Source organism: Atheta coriaria, unplaced genomic scaffold (assembly GCF_025399875.1).
Source record: "Atheta coriaria isolate IRGN ID8LTWV9N9 unplaced genomic scaffold, Caltech_Dcor_3.1 hic_scaffold_5_pilon, whole genome shotgun sequence".
Classification (NCBI taxonomy): Eukaryota; Metazoa; Arthropoda; class Insecta; order Coleoptera; family Staphylinidae; genus Dalotia; species Dalotia coriaria.
The window spans coordinates 9465447-9485196 of record NW_027045447.1 but is presented as its reverse complement, the minus strand read 5'-3'; the positions used below and the strand labels follow the sequence as shown (position 1 = coordinate 9485196).

General features: G+C 40.2%; 2 protein-coding genes and 1 long non-coding RNA gene across 6 annotated transcripts; 1 reads left to right on the top strand and 2 right to left on the bottom strand.

The window, feature by feature from the left end:
• The first annotated feature begins 687 nt into the window (after positions 1-687).
• Positions 688-2316, top strand: LOC135791849 (uncharacterized). The gene is made up of 2 exons (XR_010548143.1): positions 688-2068; positions 2124-2316. It is a non-coding gene; the product is annotated as an uncharacterized lncRNA (long non-coding RNA).
• On the bottom strand, positions 2313-6684 carry eIF5 (eukaryotic translation initiation factor 5). Of its 2 annotated transcripts, XM_065302404.1 has the most exons (7): positions 6400-6684; positions 6087-6229; positions 4598-4688; positions 4158-4515; positions 3916-4097; positions 3564-3849; positions 2313-3496 (listed from the first exon to the last, which is right to left on the bottom strand). In XM_065302404.1, the coding sequence occupies exons 4-7, from the start codon at positions 4260-4262 to the stop codon at positions 2765-2767; spliced, it is 1305 nt and encodes a 434-aa protein (XP_065158476.1). In that variant the 5' UTR covers positions 4263-4515; positions 4598-4688; positions 6087-6229; positions 6400-6684; the 3' UTR covers positions 2313-2764. The 2 variants fall into 2 exon arrangements, with proteins under 2 accessions (XP_065158476.1, XP_065158477.1); XM_065302405.1 differs by lacking the exons at positions 6087-6229; positions 6400-6684 and adding an exon at positions 4852-5358.
• Positions 6685-7148: 464 nt separating this feature from the next.
• ovo (transcriptional regulator ovo) lies at positions 7149-17885 on the bottom strand. Of its 3 annotated transcripts, XM_065302851.1 has the most exons (5): positions 17404-17885; positions 9544-11213; positions 9116-9425; positions 8765-9048; positions 7149-8666 (listed from the first exon to the last, which is right to left on the bottom strand). In XM_065302851.1, exons 1-5 carry the CDS (start codon positions 17543-17545, stop codon positions 8664-8666), a joined length of 2409 nt encoding a protein of 802 aa, XP_065158923.1. In that variant the 5' UTR covers positions 17546-17885; the 3' UTR covers positions 7149-8663. The 3 variants fall into 3 exon arrangements, with proteins under 3 accessions (XP_065158923.1, XP_065158922.1, XP_065158924.1); XM_065302850.1 differs by having other exon boundaries at positions 7149-9048; XM_065302852.1 differs by having other exon boundaries at positions 7149-9048; positions 9613-11213.
• Positions 17886-19750: the final 1865 nt, after the last annotated feature.

Below are 19750 nucleotides of genomic sequence, written 5' to 3'. Positions count from 1 at the left end.
GAGCATTTAAAAACGCAAATTAAGTGCTTTTCGACTCTGTTACAGTTACGACCTTCCATTCCATCAATTCAGCACATTCTTTACTTGAAACTGTTGTCGCAATAAATAAAACCGTGTTCGTGCGAAATCTACATATCTCAAATTGTGAGACGATGAGAATTTCGCAGCTCAAAACGCAATTCTTTGTCCCATGCGCACGGTAAACGCAGTGTTTATTTATAAACTAAAATCTGGTGCACGCGGGTGTTTCGTTTGCTGTGTCGCACAGCAAACGCGATAATCATTAAATGATTGTCGGAGGTCAGTGCCGCTTTAATTTCGAAATCGTCGCCGAGTGTTCTAAACGCAGCTCGGTACGCACACGCTCGCATTGAATTTGTTTCATACAAACACACGCATCACGCTGTGAGTAATTAACCAGCGAAAACACCAAATCATTCGTCACTTGCTTCATGCACGTGGGCGACTAATGGCGGCGTGGTGCATTTATCTTCACGCCTGTTATACGTTTACGCATACTAAGTAATCTTAAATTACCTTAAATTGCTTTTGTTCGTCTGCGACGCGTTGGAGTGAGTCGGCGTTGATTGTTGAGGTTCGAGGTTCTCTAGGGCAAGTGTGACACACGTTTTTTCGTTTTCTAGCGGAAAAACAACGACCACGATACAATTCACGATTAGTAAACAACTTTAATTTTTGATTTGCCGTAGTGGCAGCATTGTAATCAGTTTGGCGCATGCGCATATTAGCAAAAATTCAAAAATGTGCGAAACGCGTCATTGCTTATAATATAGAATGAAATTTATGAGTTAATTAATACTTTGTTGGTAAATGTAATTATATACCTTGGTGTATATGATATTAGTTATGACATATCTGATATTTTTAATGTTTCAAGCGAATTTTTGCAAATTTTCATCCAAAACACGGAATTCCCGCTGCAATTCTAATTACACTATGCCGTGCCCTCAACCGCGACAACCACATAGCTATAACTATCAGGCTAATCAGACGAGTGCTTCAATTATAATAACATTCCATGTAAAAAATCGATGTTTTTACTTTATCAAATCGCTGTGCAGTCAAAACAAAATCTAATATTACTCTGTAAACAGTTTATGCCTTATTCGACACGATATCTGCGTCTGTCCGGTGCTAATTAGTGTTCATCGTCGTTTGCGATTAACATACCGATACTAAGCAGCGAATTTGCTCACTTGCGACATTTTCACGCTTCTCACGTTGCGCATAACTTACGAACTAAATTCGTAGCGTGTTTCGCCGCAGAGAAACAACACAAACAACATTAGCATTTGGTCACATTAGGATAATATCGTACGTGCGAAAATAAATGCTGAAAATGAACAGCTACACGCCTAGAAAACGACGTAGAACCTTTCATTATGCATTGTAATTACACAAAAACGTCGTCACGACCAGTCACGTAGCGTCATACGTCATAAACGCAATGAAAACGTAAAAACTCGCGGAAATGGGGCACGAGGACATGGATCCGCAGAAACAGCGCTATCTTCGCTGGATGTACCGTTTAATGTTGTTAACTGCCGTGATGCACATTACCGTTTATGCCTTGACGCCAGGGATGCTTCAGAGGAAAGCCGAGTTGAGAAAACAGGCGGAAAAGCGTCACAAGTCTGATTCATCTGAGAAATAGCGATGTCACACGATGAATTTATTAAGCACCGTGTCACGATGTGTCATTTTCGTTTAAATTTACTTGCTTTCATGACATTTCAATGGCAAAATTAGAAAAATGTGGAGAAACAATGACATGAACCCGAAAAGCCGTAGATTATTCAGGTTCATGTTCGGTTTGCTTATTCTCACGGCCATGATTACCATTACAGTGGATATGTTGACGCCAGGATTGTTGGGACGCAAATTGCGGCTGGAAAAACAGCGCGAAATCGATATGGAAGCTGCGAGACGTCGAAATGATGATTCAACAAAAAAATAATCACTCACGGGGATTTTCTGAACGTCAAATTCATCAAAATTAAATCAATTGCGGGATATTTACCATTGGGATACGAAATTTCAAGTTATGGTACAAATCTAAATATTCTGCTTTTAACGTGTAATCTATGAGAAATTATTCCAAGCATCCTCAAGGGATCACCATGGTTTACTGGGGGACATTCGCCGCGGTCGTGTTTTACATCGGATCCAGTTATTACGGAAGGTATCGAGATAACCAAGCCATCAAGCCGCGAGATGCCGGAGACGACAAGTTTCCAAAATGAAATATTTCCTTGTCACATTACTTAGATGAATAAAACTGCCTATTCCGATTAAGCTTTGACTCGCAGCATTTTTTAAAATGCCATTTATTTCCACAATCAGTAAACAGAAACCAATATGTTGTAATAATAATAATATACATCGAAAATATTAAATTTTGCGAGTTGAGAAGGGAATTGAGAGAAAAAAGATAAACAAAACGATAGGTAATAGGAAGATGCTAAAATAAGTTTTAAGATATCGAAACTGGTAGAGAAGTAGGTGAGAAAATCGATTAAGTTTAAGTTTCGGTGCTGGGCAGAGTGGTTAAAATGCTTAAAGAACCTGGGTTAATCATAATCGATATATAAACGAATAAAGTGAAATAAAATCCGGGCGGGATAACGAACGAAAGCGCGGCAAGAAGCATTTAACTTATTACCCTGTATACAATCAGAACGCCTGTACCATGCATGGGAAATCTGTAAGCCTGCCGCCGGTTGGTCGCGAGCTCCGCGCTACTCTATATGGCATCGATGTCAAAGTCTTCGCCCTCTTCGTCCACCTTCTTCGGCGGCTGCTTCACCTGCACCATGGGTTTGATAGGCGCACGGTCGTTGTACTCAATCTCGACATCGCTCTCCTCCTCCTCGCTTTCGGATTCTTCCTCTTCGGCCTCCTGCAGCCACTTGATGAAGGGTGCTGCGTGCTTATGAATCTCGGTGGAAGTCTCCTTGGAGACGTACTTCTTCGATACCTTTTCAGCCCATTCCAAGATGGCAGATTCGGATAAAATATCCAGATCGTAGAGCAGTTTCAAGATGACAGGGACCTTGGTCATGAGCGACTCCTTGTTCAAATCGATGATCTGCTCGAGGCCGCCAATGAAGTACTTCTGCGCCTTCTTATCCTGCAATGTAAAACGTAACAAGAGCATACGGTGCTTTTTCATCTGTTGGAGGATGTTCTGATCGAAGAGCAACTCGGCGAGGACCAGCGGTGCCTTCTGTTTAATCTCGAGACGCTCGGCCTCGTTGAGGATCTCTTTCTGCACTTGGGCGGAGTCCAGCTCACCACCGTCGCGCTTCTTCTTCACCAGGTCATAGAGAATGTCCATGCGCTCTTTCTCGGGCCTCTCTAGATCGTCGTTGACGGTCATGTTCTTGGCACCGTCGGTTAGATCTTGCATACGTGCTCGGACAGCCTCCTCGGATACATCTACAGCCCATTCGGTCTCATCTTCATCACCATTATCCTTTTGATATAATAAATTTTTTAATATAAAATAAGTATGAATTTAAATAAATGTAAACTAATCTTACAGTAGCTGAAATATCGACAGTGTTGTCACACTCTTCGTTCTCGCCATTGGTAGCATCACCGTTGGTGCGCTTGCTGCGCTTAGAGCGTTTACCCTCGGTGAGGGAAGACCCCTGGGATGCGGGGTTCAAGTTCGGCGGATTTTTCAGAATGTACGTGATCAGCTTATGAGTGGAGTCAATCATGCCGTGATAACCACATGCCTTACAACCTTGCGAGATGGTACCGCGCTTCGCCGAAACGATCAGATCAGTTTCGGGATTGTCGCATTCCGGACACAATACAAACCTATTGAATTAAACCAAAAATACCTAGAATATGGAAGTTATATTAAAAAGTAGTAATGGGCCATACTTCCGTATGAATCCATCCAATAAATCCTGCAACTTGACGGCGTCATGACTGCCATTGACGATGAAACGCTCGTTCTTGAAGTCAAACTGCGTCTGGGCGCCCAATTCGCAGCCAAAGTACTTGGTTGGGTAAGTTGGTGGTCTACCCAGTGCCTTTGCCACTTCGGCCATGTTTACAATCACCTTGAATTTAATAAATACATAGAATTGACACATTTTTGATGTTTTAAGATTGAAACATACAGTTTTGATGCCATTGCCTTTACCCTCAACCTTGGCCATAATTCTGGGCATCTTATAGCGATAGAAGACATCGCTGACGTTGCGATTTACGTTGACGCTCCCCATTTTGTCGCGTTGTTATTGCTGCGTTCGTTCTAGATGTTCTTACTGACTGCTGGTGGTGGCCCGGGAGCCGTCCCTCTAGCTTATCGCCCGCGGCGATGATGATGATGGTAATGAGCGCGGGATGTTGGTCCGGGAATGGTGATGGCCTTCTATTTCGATATCTTTACGTAGGTCAATCGTTCTCGCCAGCGCCAGTCACGTTTCTCTAAAAGGCTGCAGTTTCCGATGCCTATTGGATGAAAATTTTGTTTTCCTAAAGACACAACCACTTTGTTCATAAATATAACTCCAACGTAGTCTTTTTAAGGTGAGAAATAAATCAAATCTTCAATTACCTATAACAGGTGGTGGGCTGTCGCAGCGAAGTCATGCACCCCGCCTGCGCAGTACCTGTACTCCCAACTATGCCTTTGTTTAATAATGTCTCTGAAATCAAAGAATAACGATTGTAAAAGTCGAATCAAGTCGAAGGTGTTGATCATTCGTGGTAAAAATTCTATGTAAATTGACACTGACGTCAAACAAAAATATAAATAAGCAGAGCAGTGGTACCCCAGATCAAACACGCCGCCAGCCGAAATTAGCTTACCAATTCCGATGTCCGTGGAAAGAAGCAATCGCAAATTCATTCCACACTCGCTTAACGAAACTTAATACATCCGCTGTACATCAAAAATTACTGATTGCGGAATTGCAAGAACACCATCACAACAACGAATCGCTGGCGTGGTCATAGCACACCGGCGGGCACCTTGTGCCACCCCCCAGCTCTCGCCCCGTCGCTCAATTATCGTCGGCTGCAAAGACTCTTAGGCGCATCATCCGATAAGGATTCAACAGCTTAGCACGGTGGTGCTCTTGCGGTGGCCGGCGGACGATGAATCGCATCACCCGCTGCTACATCTGCTCGTCTTCCTGCAGACAAACTCACGCCGTTTGCACTGACTGACTGTGCAGTTACTACACCCACGACTGACAACCTGTACCGCTCGACGGCGGTTGAAGCAGGCAAACTGCGATCGTTTGGAGGCGTTGAGTGCGTTCGCATTCGGGACACCATCGGAGAACAAACGCGGAGGCGGACGCGTATGTGCACAATGGCGGCTCGAACGGTCTCTCTGCGCCGCCGAGTGCCGCAGTGAAGGCGGCGGGGGCGCAAGTGCGTCAGCTGGTGTCGTGGCGGGAGTATCGATCATTCGCGGACGTGCGCACTTACGCAGGCAGTGCGGAAATATTACCGGAGGAAAATCACGTTTTCTGATACGAGTAGTTACCGAACCTAGGTCAATTACCATTGATAATATATACATGTAGATATAAAATAAATTCGAATATTTTATTTTAACCTGTTTGTTCTATATGCATAATTAATAAACAAGTTTTACGTCAATAAAAATGCCGGGCAAAAATAATGTTTTCTTTCTAGAAGCTCGCAATGTTAAAACTTTAAACATTTACTTTATGTTAACGCTTCGCCGATTTCACCGGATTCAAGTGCGTCACAATGCGTGTAAAAAATCAATAAAAATATAGCGCAAATTCCGCCCGCGTAACGAATATTGTGCGCACATACAGAAGTAAATTTGCAACAAATCACAAATCGAAATAAATAGACTGCTATCAAAATCAATGCTTATCTAATGCACGCATTTGCGTTATCTACTTTAAGTACTTAAATTATCTAGTTTCCAAAGCTGTATATCACAACATTACATAAAACCACAAATATCAACAGATTAGACCAAAAATCATATCAACAATCATAATCACTCAGTCAATGCACTCAAGCTTTGATTAATTATAACCATAATGAAACATATTTACCTTTGTGTTTTGCTAAAGTCATATAAGAAGTTTGCGTCCCACTTGGACGGTGTGCCGGTGACCAGAAAAGAAACTAAAAAGATCCAGCTGAGTGTGTCACAAACACCACTCTCAACCTGCTGGGTATGGAACTATCCACAATCCTGAAACAATAATTGAAGTTGAATTTATACATGAAGCATATGTTGGAGGGCAACTTGTATTGTAATGCGAAATATAGTTAGAAGGCGATCCTGTATATTAAATTATTGCAAGTTCAGATTGTGGCAGTCGCCATTGGATGCAACGTGCGCAGTGCGAAATGGTGACTTACCCTATGGTTGTACTTAGCAACAAGGTAGACGTTTCGCACGGTGGCAATGATGGTGCACGACTGTGCCTGCGTTTCACTTATCACCAGCAACGCAGCAGATAGCAGGCGTGCGAAAAAAAACTGTATCGCAGAGGACGCGCAGGTGAGCCGGTTGATCGGTGTCGGCGGCGGTGAGCGTGTGTGCGGCTTTGATGGGGCCCTTCCGGATCGTGCGGCGGCAGAATGTCCACGATGCAATTCAACACCGCATTGACGAAATCGCCATATGTAGTAGCAGTGCACACTGCGCAGCAATCGAAAGCACTGGAAAGTTACTAAAGTCTTTGAGCTTCCAATGTTCGCACCTAAGTGGCGCCACCAACTAACATTTAAAACAAATATTAACTGAATCCTGGAAGAAATAATAAAATATTACAAATATTATTAATTCACAAATTTTTAAATTATTATTTTCCATTATTTACTAATTTGTTTAGTTCATAATGAGTTTATATACCAATTAGTAAACGATAAGTTTGTTTTCAAGTAACAATCATTCACCACAGATGGCGCTACGAGGACGATTTGCGTTGTACAGTTCTCTTACAAATCTCTTAGATGACACTGTAAGTCTGAATTTTACACAAAATATTGCAGGAAATAGTTGAATTCATCACCAACAAAGTGTTTATTCTTAAGGAAAACAGCTTTTACACACTTAATATAATAAATCCAGGGGTATTGGAAAATAAAAAATAATTATACGTAAGTTTTAAAAGTGATTTATATAATTTATTTGATAATGTAACAAGTTGTAGATGGAAAAATGAACATTTTTTGATCTACAATAATAAAACACAATAAAATAATAATAAAAGATGGGTAAGTCGATTAATAGAATACATGTACATTGTAAATAAGTGTTTACATAATCGCCTCACTGTCAATTTTCTACAGGCCTAATCATGATACAAATTCCTTAGTTTCCTTCGTTTGCCTTCGTGATTTTCTCTTTTTAAAGCTAATCGTGTGATGTCCCTCCGATCATCGCTTAAAATAAAAGTAAACGATTTAATTAAATAACTACGAATTAAAATGTCTCATATAGTCTAGTACAGTCGCAAACATTATGTGTTTCCATGCAAATACTTCCGGCCGAAATATTGACCAATAAACAAAAGGTACTTAAAGTATTCGTGCTTACACATTACGATATAGCGGGTATATATACAAGAAGAATGTGATTTCATTCGAACGTGTCGTTAAAAATAAATATTGCAGCTTCGTTCGTTGTAAAACATAAAGACAGACGCGTGCGGCGGCCATTTTGACGCGTGCAAAAGGACAGCCGGACGGGCGCGCGGCTTAAATATTAAATAATGAAATTCTGCAGCACCAGAGAGATCTTGAAGCACCAGAATTTACGTGTTTGTTTGTAGCGGGACACGTTAAAGTCGAGAAAAATCGTATACACCCCTTAAAATGCACCCGAATACCAAATTTTGATTGTGACAATCATCAATTACCAAAAAATAAATTTATTACTGCGTATTAAAATGAAAAGATGAATTTTCGAAATTCTAACGCTGTCCCGCTACTGTCATTTACATCTAGATAAATTAAATACAGCGTTTAAATATTACATTACAATATTACTTTAGCACTTACATAATTAACGATATTCGATATTTTAAAACAAAGTTTGATTCATTTTTGGAATAATACTATACACATTATGTCTTTCGCCTATGTTCATCATTTAAATTAGTTAATTACTATCATTAGCATTGCCTGCATTCGTCGCCATCGCTTAAATTCATGTTAGCGTCCCGTGAGACGCGTTAAACTAAAACACAATACGAATAAACCCCAAAACCAGTCACCGATTGCACAAATAACCCGATTTTAATGTTTATTAAAATATATTATTACGTCGTGTGCCCGCAATGGGCATGTCTTTCATCTTGAGTGTGTAAATGTGTGTATGTGGAGTGTGTGTGTATGTTTTCATTATCAGTTCGCTTCGCCGCCATCTTGCTTATTCTTGTGAAGTACATACATGTGAAGCACAAGTTAAACGACAAGGGTCCATCGACCAAAAATAAAAAATCGTCATCGATAAAAGTAAAATTAATATTATCACAGAAGTAACCAAAATAACAAAAAAGATGCATTAGATGGAAACGCAGCGGATTGTGCGCTAGCCGCCATCTTGTGATTTTGTTACAGCTAAAATGCACAAACCCTACATGAGTTTTCTTTCTTGATTTTTCCAATGTGTCATCTCACTGGAAACAATAGAAACACACGGTGTAATTTATGCTCTTCGGTTTGAATTTTTGGATGCACGGATCAGAGAGAGGATTTGAGGTCAGTTACTACGTACTTGTAAGAGCATATTAGCAAAATTCGAGTTGGTGAATTTGAAGTGTCGCTTGTCGTAGAACTTGAGCAGCGCTGGGCTGTAGGGGTGTTTTTCTTTTAGGTGAATGTAGTGCACTTCCGGTTCGCTGGTCGTGTGGCCGCACTCTTCGCAAACGTAGACTTTGGTTCGGCGTTCTTTATACGCGTACGCATGTTGCACTCCGTGGACTTTCAAGCAGTGAGATTCAAGTGAACATCGCTGCGTGAAGGACTTTTCGCATAAACTGCATTTGTAGGGTCTTACACCTTTAAAACAAAAATAAATTTGAGGTTAAAATGAGGTTATGTAAGGTTATGTAAACTTAAATGGTACCTGTATGTGTCCGCGTATGTCTCTTTAGGTCGAAAGTGTCATTGAATCCTTTTCCGCAAAATGTGCATAAATACCGCTTGACATCCGAATGACACTTCATATGTCGATTGAGTAAACGCTGGAGAGCAAATGATTTATTACAAATACGGCAGCAGAAATGCGATTGTCCGTCTTCGGTGGTGATTGCAGCGACTTTCGGTTTCTCCTCTGTGCGCGTCGTGGCCCTTGCTGGTTCCTGACTAGCCAGTGGGTTCTTGATACCATGACCACCATTAACAAACTCAAGCTGAACTTCTGATGATAACCCCAACTATTTCAAACAAACAAAAACACAAAATATTAATTTATATGTAACAATGACCAGGAAAGCAAATTTCATTTGATAGTCAACGCTTGGAGCTTGCAACACATCAAAATAGTTTGCTTACCCTCTGTTGCATAGCACGAGCAGGTACCTCGCTCGAAGACGAGTCCCTGCGCGCACCACCCCCACTCACGTTTGCTGGTGGGCTGAGACTGCCGTTTTCATTATGCGAGTTTCCATCAAGTGAACAAGAAGCAGCTCCCGGCGATGGTAAAGACATCGTTGTTGGAGAATCTAAGTCCAACGCAGATCCATTAAAACTCAAACTCGGAGATAGCATCGTTTGAGGTTGCATGTTCACTGAATTAATGTTATCATTCACAGCTGCTTGATACGACGGCAGATTATCTTGATACATTTTTGAGAATTGATGCTGCTGAGGTTGATTTGGGTACCGCTCTCCGTTCTGATAGTTCCGGTTTAGTAAATGATCCGAGAATTGATCCATGTTTTCAACGTTCTGTAACTGCGCAGTGTCGGGGGTCATCGATGGGGATGAATGGATAATCTCGTTCTCATCATTGTCATCATTCGGCAACCTTTGGAGGAATGTACTTAAATCAGCAGCATCTGATAAACTCTCTAGCAATGCATGTTCAGCTGAACTGGAGAAGGTTAAGGTTGCAGTAAACTGCAATGGATCCACTACGGTTCCAGTGACCATATCAACCATCATACTATCATCGTATCCGGTGTAGGAGCTAGGCAGCAAATTACTCATTTGATCCAGTTTAGTTTCGTAGATATCTAAGTCTACTTCGTCCTTCATCACAAGACCATAGGAAGCATTTTGCAGCGTGGAGTATTGCTTTGGTGGGCTTTGGCTTCCATTCATATTCAGTCCGAGATCCTGCCCGGTGTCCATCCCAGTATTCTGGTGACCATTTAGTAAACTATACCCAAAGTTCCCATTCGCGTTGTAGTTATTATTATTGTTACCACCTTTAAGAGATTCATAGAATGGTGGAAGACTACCAGTAGGTGGACTACTAGGTCCATAATTCTGACGCCCATCTCTGCCTGGGTTCATTCCACCTCCACCTGTCCCACCTCCAAGGGCACCACCTGCACCTCCAGAGGAAACAGATGAAAAACTTATTCCACCTCCACTTGAAGATCCATTTGATTGTTGTCCAGTTGATCCTCCTTGAGGAGCGGAACCTCCACTGCCACGACCATGCCCTGCTGCCGCCGACATCACCGATGGTAATTTACCAACAATAGACCGCACTGAGATTAAAGGTTTGCTGATCTTGTGGCAATTGCTTCTTCGTTGTTCACGATCTCGCCTCTCATCATTTTCATCCTCATTCTCACCACGCCGCTTGGGAATGTGATAATCAATAGGTTGATCCTGTTCGGGTTCCTGGTGGATAACCATAGGAGTGGTGGGTAATCGCGCGTCAGCGTCTTCATCTCGTTTGCTTGTTTTGGGCGTACGTTGAATGACAGAGCAGCGAACAGGGGCTAAATCTTGTGGGACTGAAGGGACATTTGTTTCAGTAGGTTTCTGTCCAGCGGGTAGGGTTATCTTATCCGGAGGGACAATGGGAGCGTATTCTTTTCTCTCTGCTCTGGTGAGGACATGTCCTCGGCTTCCATAAGGAACATCCCCACCGAGAATAGAAGATATGAAACGTCTCGGGGGGACGGATTCTTTTTTCGCTGGTGACGGTGGTGATTCCTCCGAAGACGATTTCGTGGGTTTCTCATGTTTTTCGGATTTTTCACGATCTGGAAAGCAAATGAATCGTGTAAATTTTTGGTCACCTTGAAAAAAAACAATGTGGTGTCTGTAGCGTGTATAATCTTTAAAATATATTTAATCGTGACTCTTAGTAAATTTATTTTGTTGGTTTTATGCTGTCCATGAAGCTGTCAAGCAGCTCAAGTACCCTATTTATTATTGTAACTTGCAAACTTGTACAAACAGTGCAAAACACTTCAAAACAACCTTGATTTTAATTTTAATATTTTGCTCACCTTTAAATGTTAAGCATCACTTTATTCCTACTCTAAAAAAACTATGTACTATTATCAGGTGTGAAAATTACTGTTAGATATATTAACTCCTAATCAATATGCTCGAATTTTTAATTTCTACTCCGAATTCGTTTTTTTTCTATTTTGAAATCGAAATTATCACCAAAAACGGTACCTTCATGTTTTGCTACTAGTCTGACGCATTAACATCGGTCTTATCGCTGGAACAACGGTAACCGAAAACGCTTTCGACAATTTGTGGGTTTTCGGTAGTGTTAGAATGTTAATAACAAATTCATAGACAAAGCACGCGCGCGCACAGCGAAAAAAAAAACACACGACAAAGCGCACGCAAGTTTCGTTGACCCTGATTAACATAAATTATAACATATCGATAATAGTCCGAAACGGTTTTCAAAGTGTGGGCATAAAATTTAGTCCAAATAAAAATTAAAACCCAGCAACAAGCAATATGCCAATCGTTGGCATACCAAGGTTGAAATTCGCGTCAATTTTTTAATATCTTAGGCAATTTTAGGGAATAGAATGACTGAATATTTAATATTTAACATTTCCTGTGACTATTACCACCGAAAATGTAACAATGAATATGACGCACACGCCACGTGTCCGAACTTTAACCCGCCAATTACGAAATGTGTGCGAAATGATCACAAAACCTCAAAAAACAAAAAACAAACTAAAAATACATCAATATTTATGTGTGTCGCGACTTGACCCAACTGTAAACGGACTTTTCTTCGGTGTTTTATTTTTTTCCGACTGAAAGTTGGGTGTTTTTTGCGCCGTCTTACATTTTACTGTTCGTAACGCCATCTTAAATACCGGTTTGTGGCGTGCACACAGTCCACACGCTCGGACTGTGGACGCCAATGAAGTTAATTCCATTTTATCGCGCGTTAACCACCCCGCAGGTGCATTCGGGGTTCGATTTATTCCTACACTGAATGTAGGAACTTGGAACTTCTTCGTTTGACTGCCGACGCGAGGCTGTAGCTGCGTCTTCGTCGAAAAACCTTCGGAGCGCTCAGACGCGTTTCTTCCTGTCCGTCGCGACCCGTTTTGTGCTTCTTTGTGTCGGCTTTTGTCGTACGTGTATGTATTTTTATTCGCGGCAAACCATCGGAGGCGCACAAAGCACGCAGCAGCGAAGAACCGAAGCGATTCCTGTTATGTTTATTTTTTTTAAGCTTATTTTTAGCTTAAGACGGTGTCTCAAGGTTCACAGTTATTCAAGCGAAAATAAAATTCAATCAAAGTACCTACATACAAAGAATTTATTTAAAAAAAATTTATTTTAAGTTTAATTTTGACAATTTTTTTATTTTAGGCGCGTTACACCTGTTTGCAACGCAATTACGAAAAAGTATAGCGAAGACCAAATGCAACTGCCACTGATGGCATCAACAGTAAGTTTTTTTTATTTGTCCACTGCGCGAAAGGTGCACCACTTTAGGCACTTTAGTTTAGCGACTTGTTTTGCATCTGCATCAGTTTGAAATGCACCACACTAGCCAAATTACGACCACCCAAAAAATTCTTCACCTGCTCCTTCATCTTCATCACAATCTTCGATAACCAACTTGCATGTGTCTACTCAAAACGCAATAAATTGGCTCAAATCATCAATTAACTAATCATCTTACATTCAGTGTAATTTTTGTTCATTATTTTCAATATTATTATTATTATTACCAAACAGAGAGGACAAGAACCACTTCAAGGATGCTTCAGTGTTTTTTTCTGTGCGAATTTGTAAACCTCACTTCGGAATCAGAATCCGCGCCGGGGTCAGTGGAACCGAAGCGACGCCGTCAAGGTTACACGATTTTAGACAATTTTTTTCTCATTCCATTCACAGCGCGGAATATTTTATTCAGCGTGCAAGAAATATGCACATAAAAATTAGATATCATTGACTCACAATTAATAAATAATTAATTCGTTCGCAGGCTACTCAGCGGTTAGCTGGAATGTGCGGGCAAAAAACCAACCGGCCTGTCGTTTATTAAGTGTCTCGTAATCTTGTACACGTTGGTAATTATATTCGTCCAAGTCGCCGAAGAACCGGCCGGCCGGCGACTAATTCTAATTACGCCGCCAGCCATGATTATGGTTATCTTTTTGGCTTCGCGGCAGGTCTCTCCGAATTTGGTGTCAACGACAACAACACCAAATGACACCCAACAAAAAACCGCGCTGAATTGATGATTGATTATTTCTTAATATGGTTTTCATTGCCATTTAAGGGCTGAAAAGTCTAGAAAAGGGTCGGCAATGTCATCTCAATGATAATTTAAGAGCATAAAAAGTTGCCTACATTAAAATTTTACTCTTACTAGTGTAGATCGTGATTGAGGTTAGTTTAACTTAAAAATACACATAATTAACGTGATATACTGGTGTCTGGCGGACTTATTCGGCATTGGAACGTACGCACGTTCTTCGATATAGATTCGTTGGTTGGTGGCGTCCATCCTTGACATCATTCCGAGCAATTCAAGCCCCGAACCGCGCGCTAGTTGGTAATGGCCGCGGCGAGTCGTGCGACAGCGTAACGTCTGGCCGATAGGATGTGATGCAAACGTCGGCAAGACTGCAATGTCAAGTTTGATACGAGTAGTGCCAAAATGGTATATTACCCAGAGACACAAGACTCGCCTGCAGAAAACGTTCCATTTTTAAATTCTTTTGTTCTTTCAATGCTAACAAGTATAGTGCTATAAAACAGCAGAACTTCATTTACAAACCGCAAGACACTGGAATTGTCTGCGTTAGTCGAAATTTATTGTGTTTAATGTTTTAATGTCCTTGTCTGCTTGCGAAACATTCGTACTACACGCAAGTGCGAAACTTTGCGAAATAGTGCGTTGTTTGAAATCCGTTACCACGCAGAATTTTGCAAGTAATTCGCACTTTAATTTCATTCAAATAGACATAGATGATTTTGTAAATTTTGTAAAAATTCGATGCGTTTGGTAATTTCAACTCGCCGCAATCGTTGTGTAACTTGTGTAACGACGACACTTTTGGCCCTAATTCGGCGCGCATTTACATATTTTCACTTTTGTTCGTGAATCCGCCGAAACAAAACCCAACACGCGGGCGTTAGTAGAGCGTGAAATTTGATTTCACCCTTTGTTACATATACTCTGCATAACAAAAGTGACAAAAGACAACAACTACATTAAATCACTATACGACCCAGATTAAACAAATTTGTGTTTTTTTAAATATTTTTAGGCTGTGATTGAGTAAGAACACACCAAATTTCGAATGCATGCAGGAGAAAGCTGTGACGAAAAGTTCAAGGCCTCAAATCAGAGAAAATTTCACTTCAACCGGCGGTCATCTCTATTTGAATGTCATAATATATGATAATACATCCGGCATACATCTTACGACATCAGCGCATCATCTTCACGTGTATTACTCAATACTTTCTTATTTGAACTTGATTTAGAAAGTTCGATGCGTTACAGCATACGAATTGGGAACGCGAGCATCGCACAACAACATCAGAAGAAGAAATGAAACTTTCTCCGAGGTAATAGAAGCAAGAATAGTAAAAGAAAGCTCGGTACGAGTTGGTAAACTAATACAATGTCACGTTATATAATCGCTCGGCGCTGCGGAAGAGTAGGTCACGATCAAGAGTGCATTCTCGCTTCTAATTGCCGGTAAACTAAGCAAAACCTTGCGCATTGCATTTTACATTCACATAACTAAATGTATGGGTTATTAATGAATGAAATTTTAATGTTGTGTGGACATCACATGTTGCAATATAATGAAATTTGATACTTTGTATAATTTTGGCGGCGTGACTAATAATAACACTAACAAAAGATAAAAATGCGTTGGTTGAGCAGAATATATGTCTGATATTGATACAGTTAAGTTGCACACGCAGGTAGAAATAATATCGACCGTTGTGTTGTTTCATCTGTCTTTTTGTTTTACTTATACTTAGTTTTACTTGTTGTTTTAAGTTTACTGCGCATGCGTAGAACCGCAAACCGATGTGAATTCTTGTCGGTACTTGCAGTTGTAAGTTGTAATGCGAGCGAGAAAAGCTGAAAAGTCTCGTGTACTCGCAAGCATTGAAATCACGTTGGCCTTGAGAGATCTCTCGCCACTCGGACCCCAAACGGTTCGAAACGGACGAAACGTCGAATGCTTCACACTTGCGCAAGTCTAGCAGTTGAGCTGCCTCTTGCCATGCACAGTAATAAAAGTGTTTTTTACTGCTACCATCGACCCGTGTTCCTCTGACATGCGTCAAAACTTTCAAAACATCATTCCGAAATGTACCTAATGATACTTTGGGCAAATATTCAAATTGTGCTCCGGACCAGATTTGCATGACAATCAATACGCCAGCTATTATATTATGCTTTGTTGCAGCAGGTAGAGACTCCAAAATGCGGGAGTTTAAACTCAAAAATTACGCAAATTTACGCAAATATGTATTGGTCGCAGACTTTTGTGGTGAGGTTTGAACGTGACGCAATTTTTCGTCGGGCTGGTAATAAAGCAATGAGGAGGAATTTGGGATGCGTCCGAGCGTAAAATTAGTGAAAGTATTTGACCAACAGACCATCCCATCCCAAAACCATCAATTTTTATGATACATGAGTCCAGCTTTTAAATCATAAAAACAACCATTTGCTTCAAGAATTCTTTAGAATTTAAAAGATAAAAATGCCTACAAATGTAATCCAATAAGATTTTGTGTTTGCTTTGTTGATTTTCTTTGAATTATTTTGGCAATTCTGGTAACCGCACAGTTTGAATAACAACTTCACTCAATGCTCCGTTATTCGATCTTTTTATTGACCAGCGGATGAAATCGGATGCTGGATTTTTGCTTGTTTTGTCCGCAAGTTATGCAAACCGGGCACAAAAACGGAGGAACAAAGATTCCTAGCTAACCACAGATCACACAAGATGTGAATACTTACGTAACTCTATATTGGGTGTTAGATTAAGCAATAACCAAAAATTACAACAAAAAATTGAATACCAGTCAAAAAATTACGATTTTTTCAAAGTTTTTGGCTAATAGCTCAAAAGTTTGATAAGATACGGTTATAAATCTTTCAGAATTTAAATTTATATTTAATTTTCCTTTAATTTTGATATAATTATTCCAGAATTCTTAAATAATTCGTGTATAAAAACAGTTTTAAAGAAAAAAACGTGTTTTCGGCATTTTAATATAAAAATTGCTATATTTATTAAACTATTGACAATATGACTCAATATTTCATCTCAACTTGATCAGTTAATATGTATTATGAGATAATATTGCATAATAATGCAATTTGAAAGAAAGAAACGCATTTTTTCCCAATTAAAACCAAAATTTACAATATTTTTGGTATTTCCCCTTAATACCAATTAAAACTAAAATAATTTGTAACACCTTGTGAATTTTCTCAAGTTCTGGTTGACCTCAGCTGGCTCACAACGCCGCGAACCGAATATAAATCGCTAAACAAAACGAAAAACAAAGCACCAACTTTACTTGTCTCACCGTAAGTAACTTGGTATTCGCTCTCCGTGCGCACCTTCGTTGCGTGCGCGTGTGCCATGAACAAAGTGTGTGCATAGATACATATATATTTTTTAAACAAACGCGTCGAAGAATGAAAGGTACTATTGTCTAGAAAAAAGCTAGTTCTTTTTATCAGCAGTGCCCACTGCAAGACAACAAGCCTATTGTAACGCAATCGAACGCACCTGATAGATAGCAACTTATCGCAGATACGTCTAAGTTTACTTTATTGTCATTCGTAGTGTAATAATGAGCACGGTTCTTTTTTTATAGGTTACCATTGATGATTATATTGGTAGCGTTGAGAATGTTTGGGTTCGTGTTCTATGCCGGCATTGGAATCATACTTATAAGACTTACCTTCTTTCTTCTGGACTATCAGCGACAACGGCTTCTGGTCATCACCCAGAAGGTCATTCTTGTTGTTGGCGGCGTTCTGTGACTCCAGCAGCCGTAACTGTTGCTGGTGGAGTCGATTTTTGATCAGAAATATCTTCGGCATGATTGCACTCAAATATGCCGGCTATGCGCTGGTAATATCCAAGCCGTTCTCGAGCACTCGAAGAGTCACTTCCTTAGACGCATATCCTCGCGATGCCACGCGCATCCACACTGATAATCCTTAAATTCACTGCTTTTTAAATGTTTTCCTGGTATTCCTGATGTCACAACGCCAAAAACTTCAAAAATCCTTTACACTTTGATTAAAAATATTTGTGGGGGTGTTTATGGATCGATGCCAAACGTCAAATGTTCACAGATTCGTTTGGTGGTGTACCATCAAACGCGTGCGTGCGCACGACGCGAGCTCGCAACCAAGACTGTTGACCGCTAGCCAAGGTATCGCGGTGAACCGTTGTGTCTCTCCGCAAACGCCGGTGTTACCGCTCTCCGGGGCCCCCCTACCACTCGCGCATTTTTTTACGTGCGCGGCATGCCCATCGATGGGTACCACCGATGGGTGTACCTGGCTCTCTGGCTTTACCTGCGTCGCGGTCGTGTGACGACCCGACCATACATATGATGCAGGTAGACCCACGTCTCTTACCTTCGTGCATGTGTGGCGCATTTCTTTAGTTCTTCATTTCTTTAGTTTTATGCTTCTGCATGAAACTTCTGCATGAGTCTTGTTGATCATGTTGGTACTACCTACCTAGTTCCAACAACCTACCTGTTGCTCGATTTATACACTTTTGAAGAAAAGGGCTTTTGTTGCAACTTGTTACACTAACAAACTGATCGTGTATTGTCTGGTTTTGATAAGCATAAACACATTAAACATTGCAGGAGTTCTATTTTAGCACTACTGTTATATTATATTTTAAAAACTGTTTTTCAACATTAAAATTGACTTAAGTCCTTAAAATTTTGCTTTAATTATGCTAAAAATACTTACATGATGTCAATTATATTTACAAAATTGCCTTAGTGTAATAATAATAATAATAATAATATAATAGCGTAATGTCTAAGTACTCGTGTTACGTAATGGCGCTTCCTTTCTTCTTTCGGGCGTTGACTAAAATCCGTGCGCGTGAATGTGAACACGCTAGAATGAAACACCGTTTTCGCATTAGTTGGCTTCGACAAGAAGAGAAGATGCGCGGCTGTGTGTTTGCGTTGTGCGTTTAATTACATTATAATTAAGACCAGATACAGCTAGGATTCCGCGCCGCGCGGTAATCCATAATAATGAAGCGCGAGCGCCGCACGCTCGCCATTATGATATCAACGTCTTTGAATCTCTTAATTTCTAATTGCTATAATCTTGATCGAGTCGATGATTTGGAGTGCGCGATTATTATGCGTACGGAATTATGCATTGTCGAAAATTCACGGCGTATAATTTTGATTGTGGTTAGGCAAATATTGCAAATGAATGATTTTTAATTGATAATAACAAGTTGGGATTTTATTATAAGAGTAACAGTAATAAAATGAAAGGAATCATTTTTTGAAAATTTTATTCAAGAAAAAATTCAATTTTTTTTTACAAAAAACAAAATGTTACTAATTTATTTATATTTTATATTTATTTACTGCTTTTATTTTACATTTGAGCGGTGTTTTTCTTTCAATGAAACGTGCTGAAAAGTCCTAAAATATTTATGAGCGCAATTGTCCCGAACGGAAAATATTGTGAAAGCACGAAATGTAAACATGGGCGTCTCCGGACAAATCACCCCCAATGTACTGTTAAATATTTACGATTGGACACAGCCTGAGATTATATAACTTTACAACTTTTATTGTGTGTATTGCATACTTGCTTTATGACAATTGCGTTGCCCAAAAGTACCTAACATTTAAGGGATGTTTTATGACAGCTCGAAAAGCAAAGAAAAAACCATTCAAATTTGAATTTTTACGAGTGTCGGCATCTTGCCCAATATTCCGTAATTTTAAAAATATTTTATTTCGAAATTTTGTAGTAAATTAGATAAAAAGTAAAGTCAAAGAACTTTCCGTGTGTTTGCGAGGCGTTCGTTGACAGATCGAGTGCCGCCGAGCACGTCGGCCGCACACCGCGGTCGTGGCAATGCGCAATTATCATGATTATTAGGAATAATTAAACCAAGCGCGCGCACACCGCTTGAAACGCTAGAAGATCGCGCAGGTCGAAGCACCTGTTGCGATGCGAAACGAGAGCCCAACGCGCGCACAAGCGACTAACCCACCAAAAAGTCAAAAAGCATTCAAAACAAAC

Bases quoted from the DNA above. Each gene is read 5' to 3' on its own strand.
- eIF5 (XM_065302404.1), bottom strand. From the start codon at position 4,262: ATGGGGAGCGTCAACGTAAATCGCAACGTCAGCGATGTCTTCTATCGC. The intron at 3,850-3,915 runs GTATGGCCCATT...TTAATTCAATAG, and splicing joins TTGGATGGATTCATACGGAA to GTTTGTATTGTGTCCGGAAT. The intron at 3,497-3,563 runs GTAAGATTAGTT...TTATATCAAAAG, and splicing joins CTGTCGATATTTCAGCTACT to GATAATGGTGATGAAGATGA.
- ovo (XM_065302850.1), bottom strand. From the start codon at position 17,545: ATGCCGAAGATATTTCTGATCAAAAATCGACTCCACCAGCAACAGTTA. The intron at 9,426-9,543 runs GTAAGCAAACTA...TGTTTGAAATAG, and splicing joins CTCGTGCTATGCAACAGAGG to TTGGGGTTATCATCAGAAGT. The intron at 9,049-9,115 runs GTACCATTTAAG...TTTGTTTTAAAG, and splicing joins ACATACGCGGACACATACAG to GTGTAAGACCCTACAAATGC.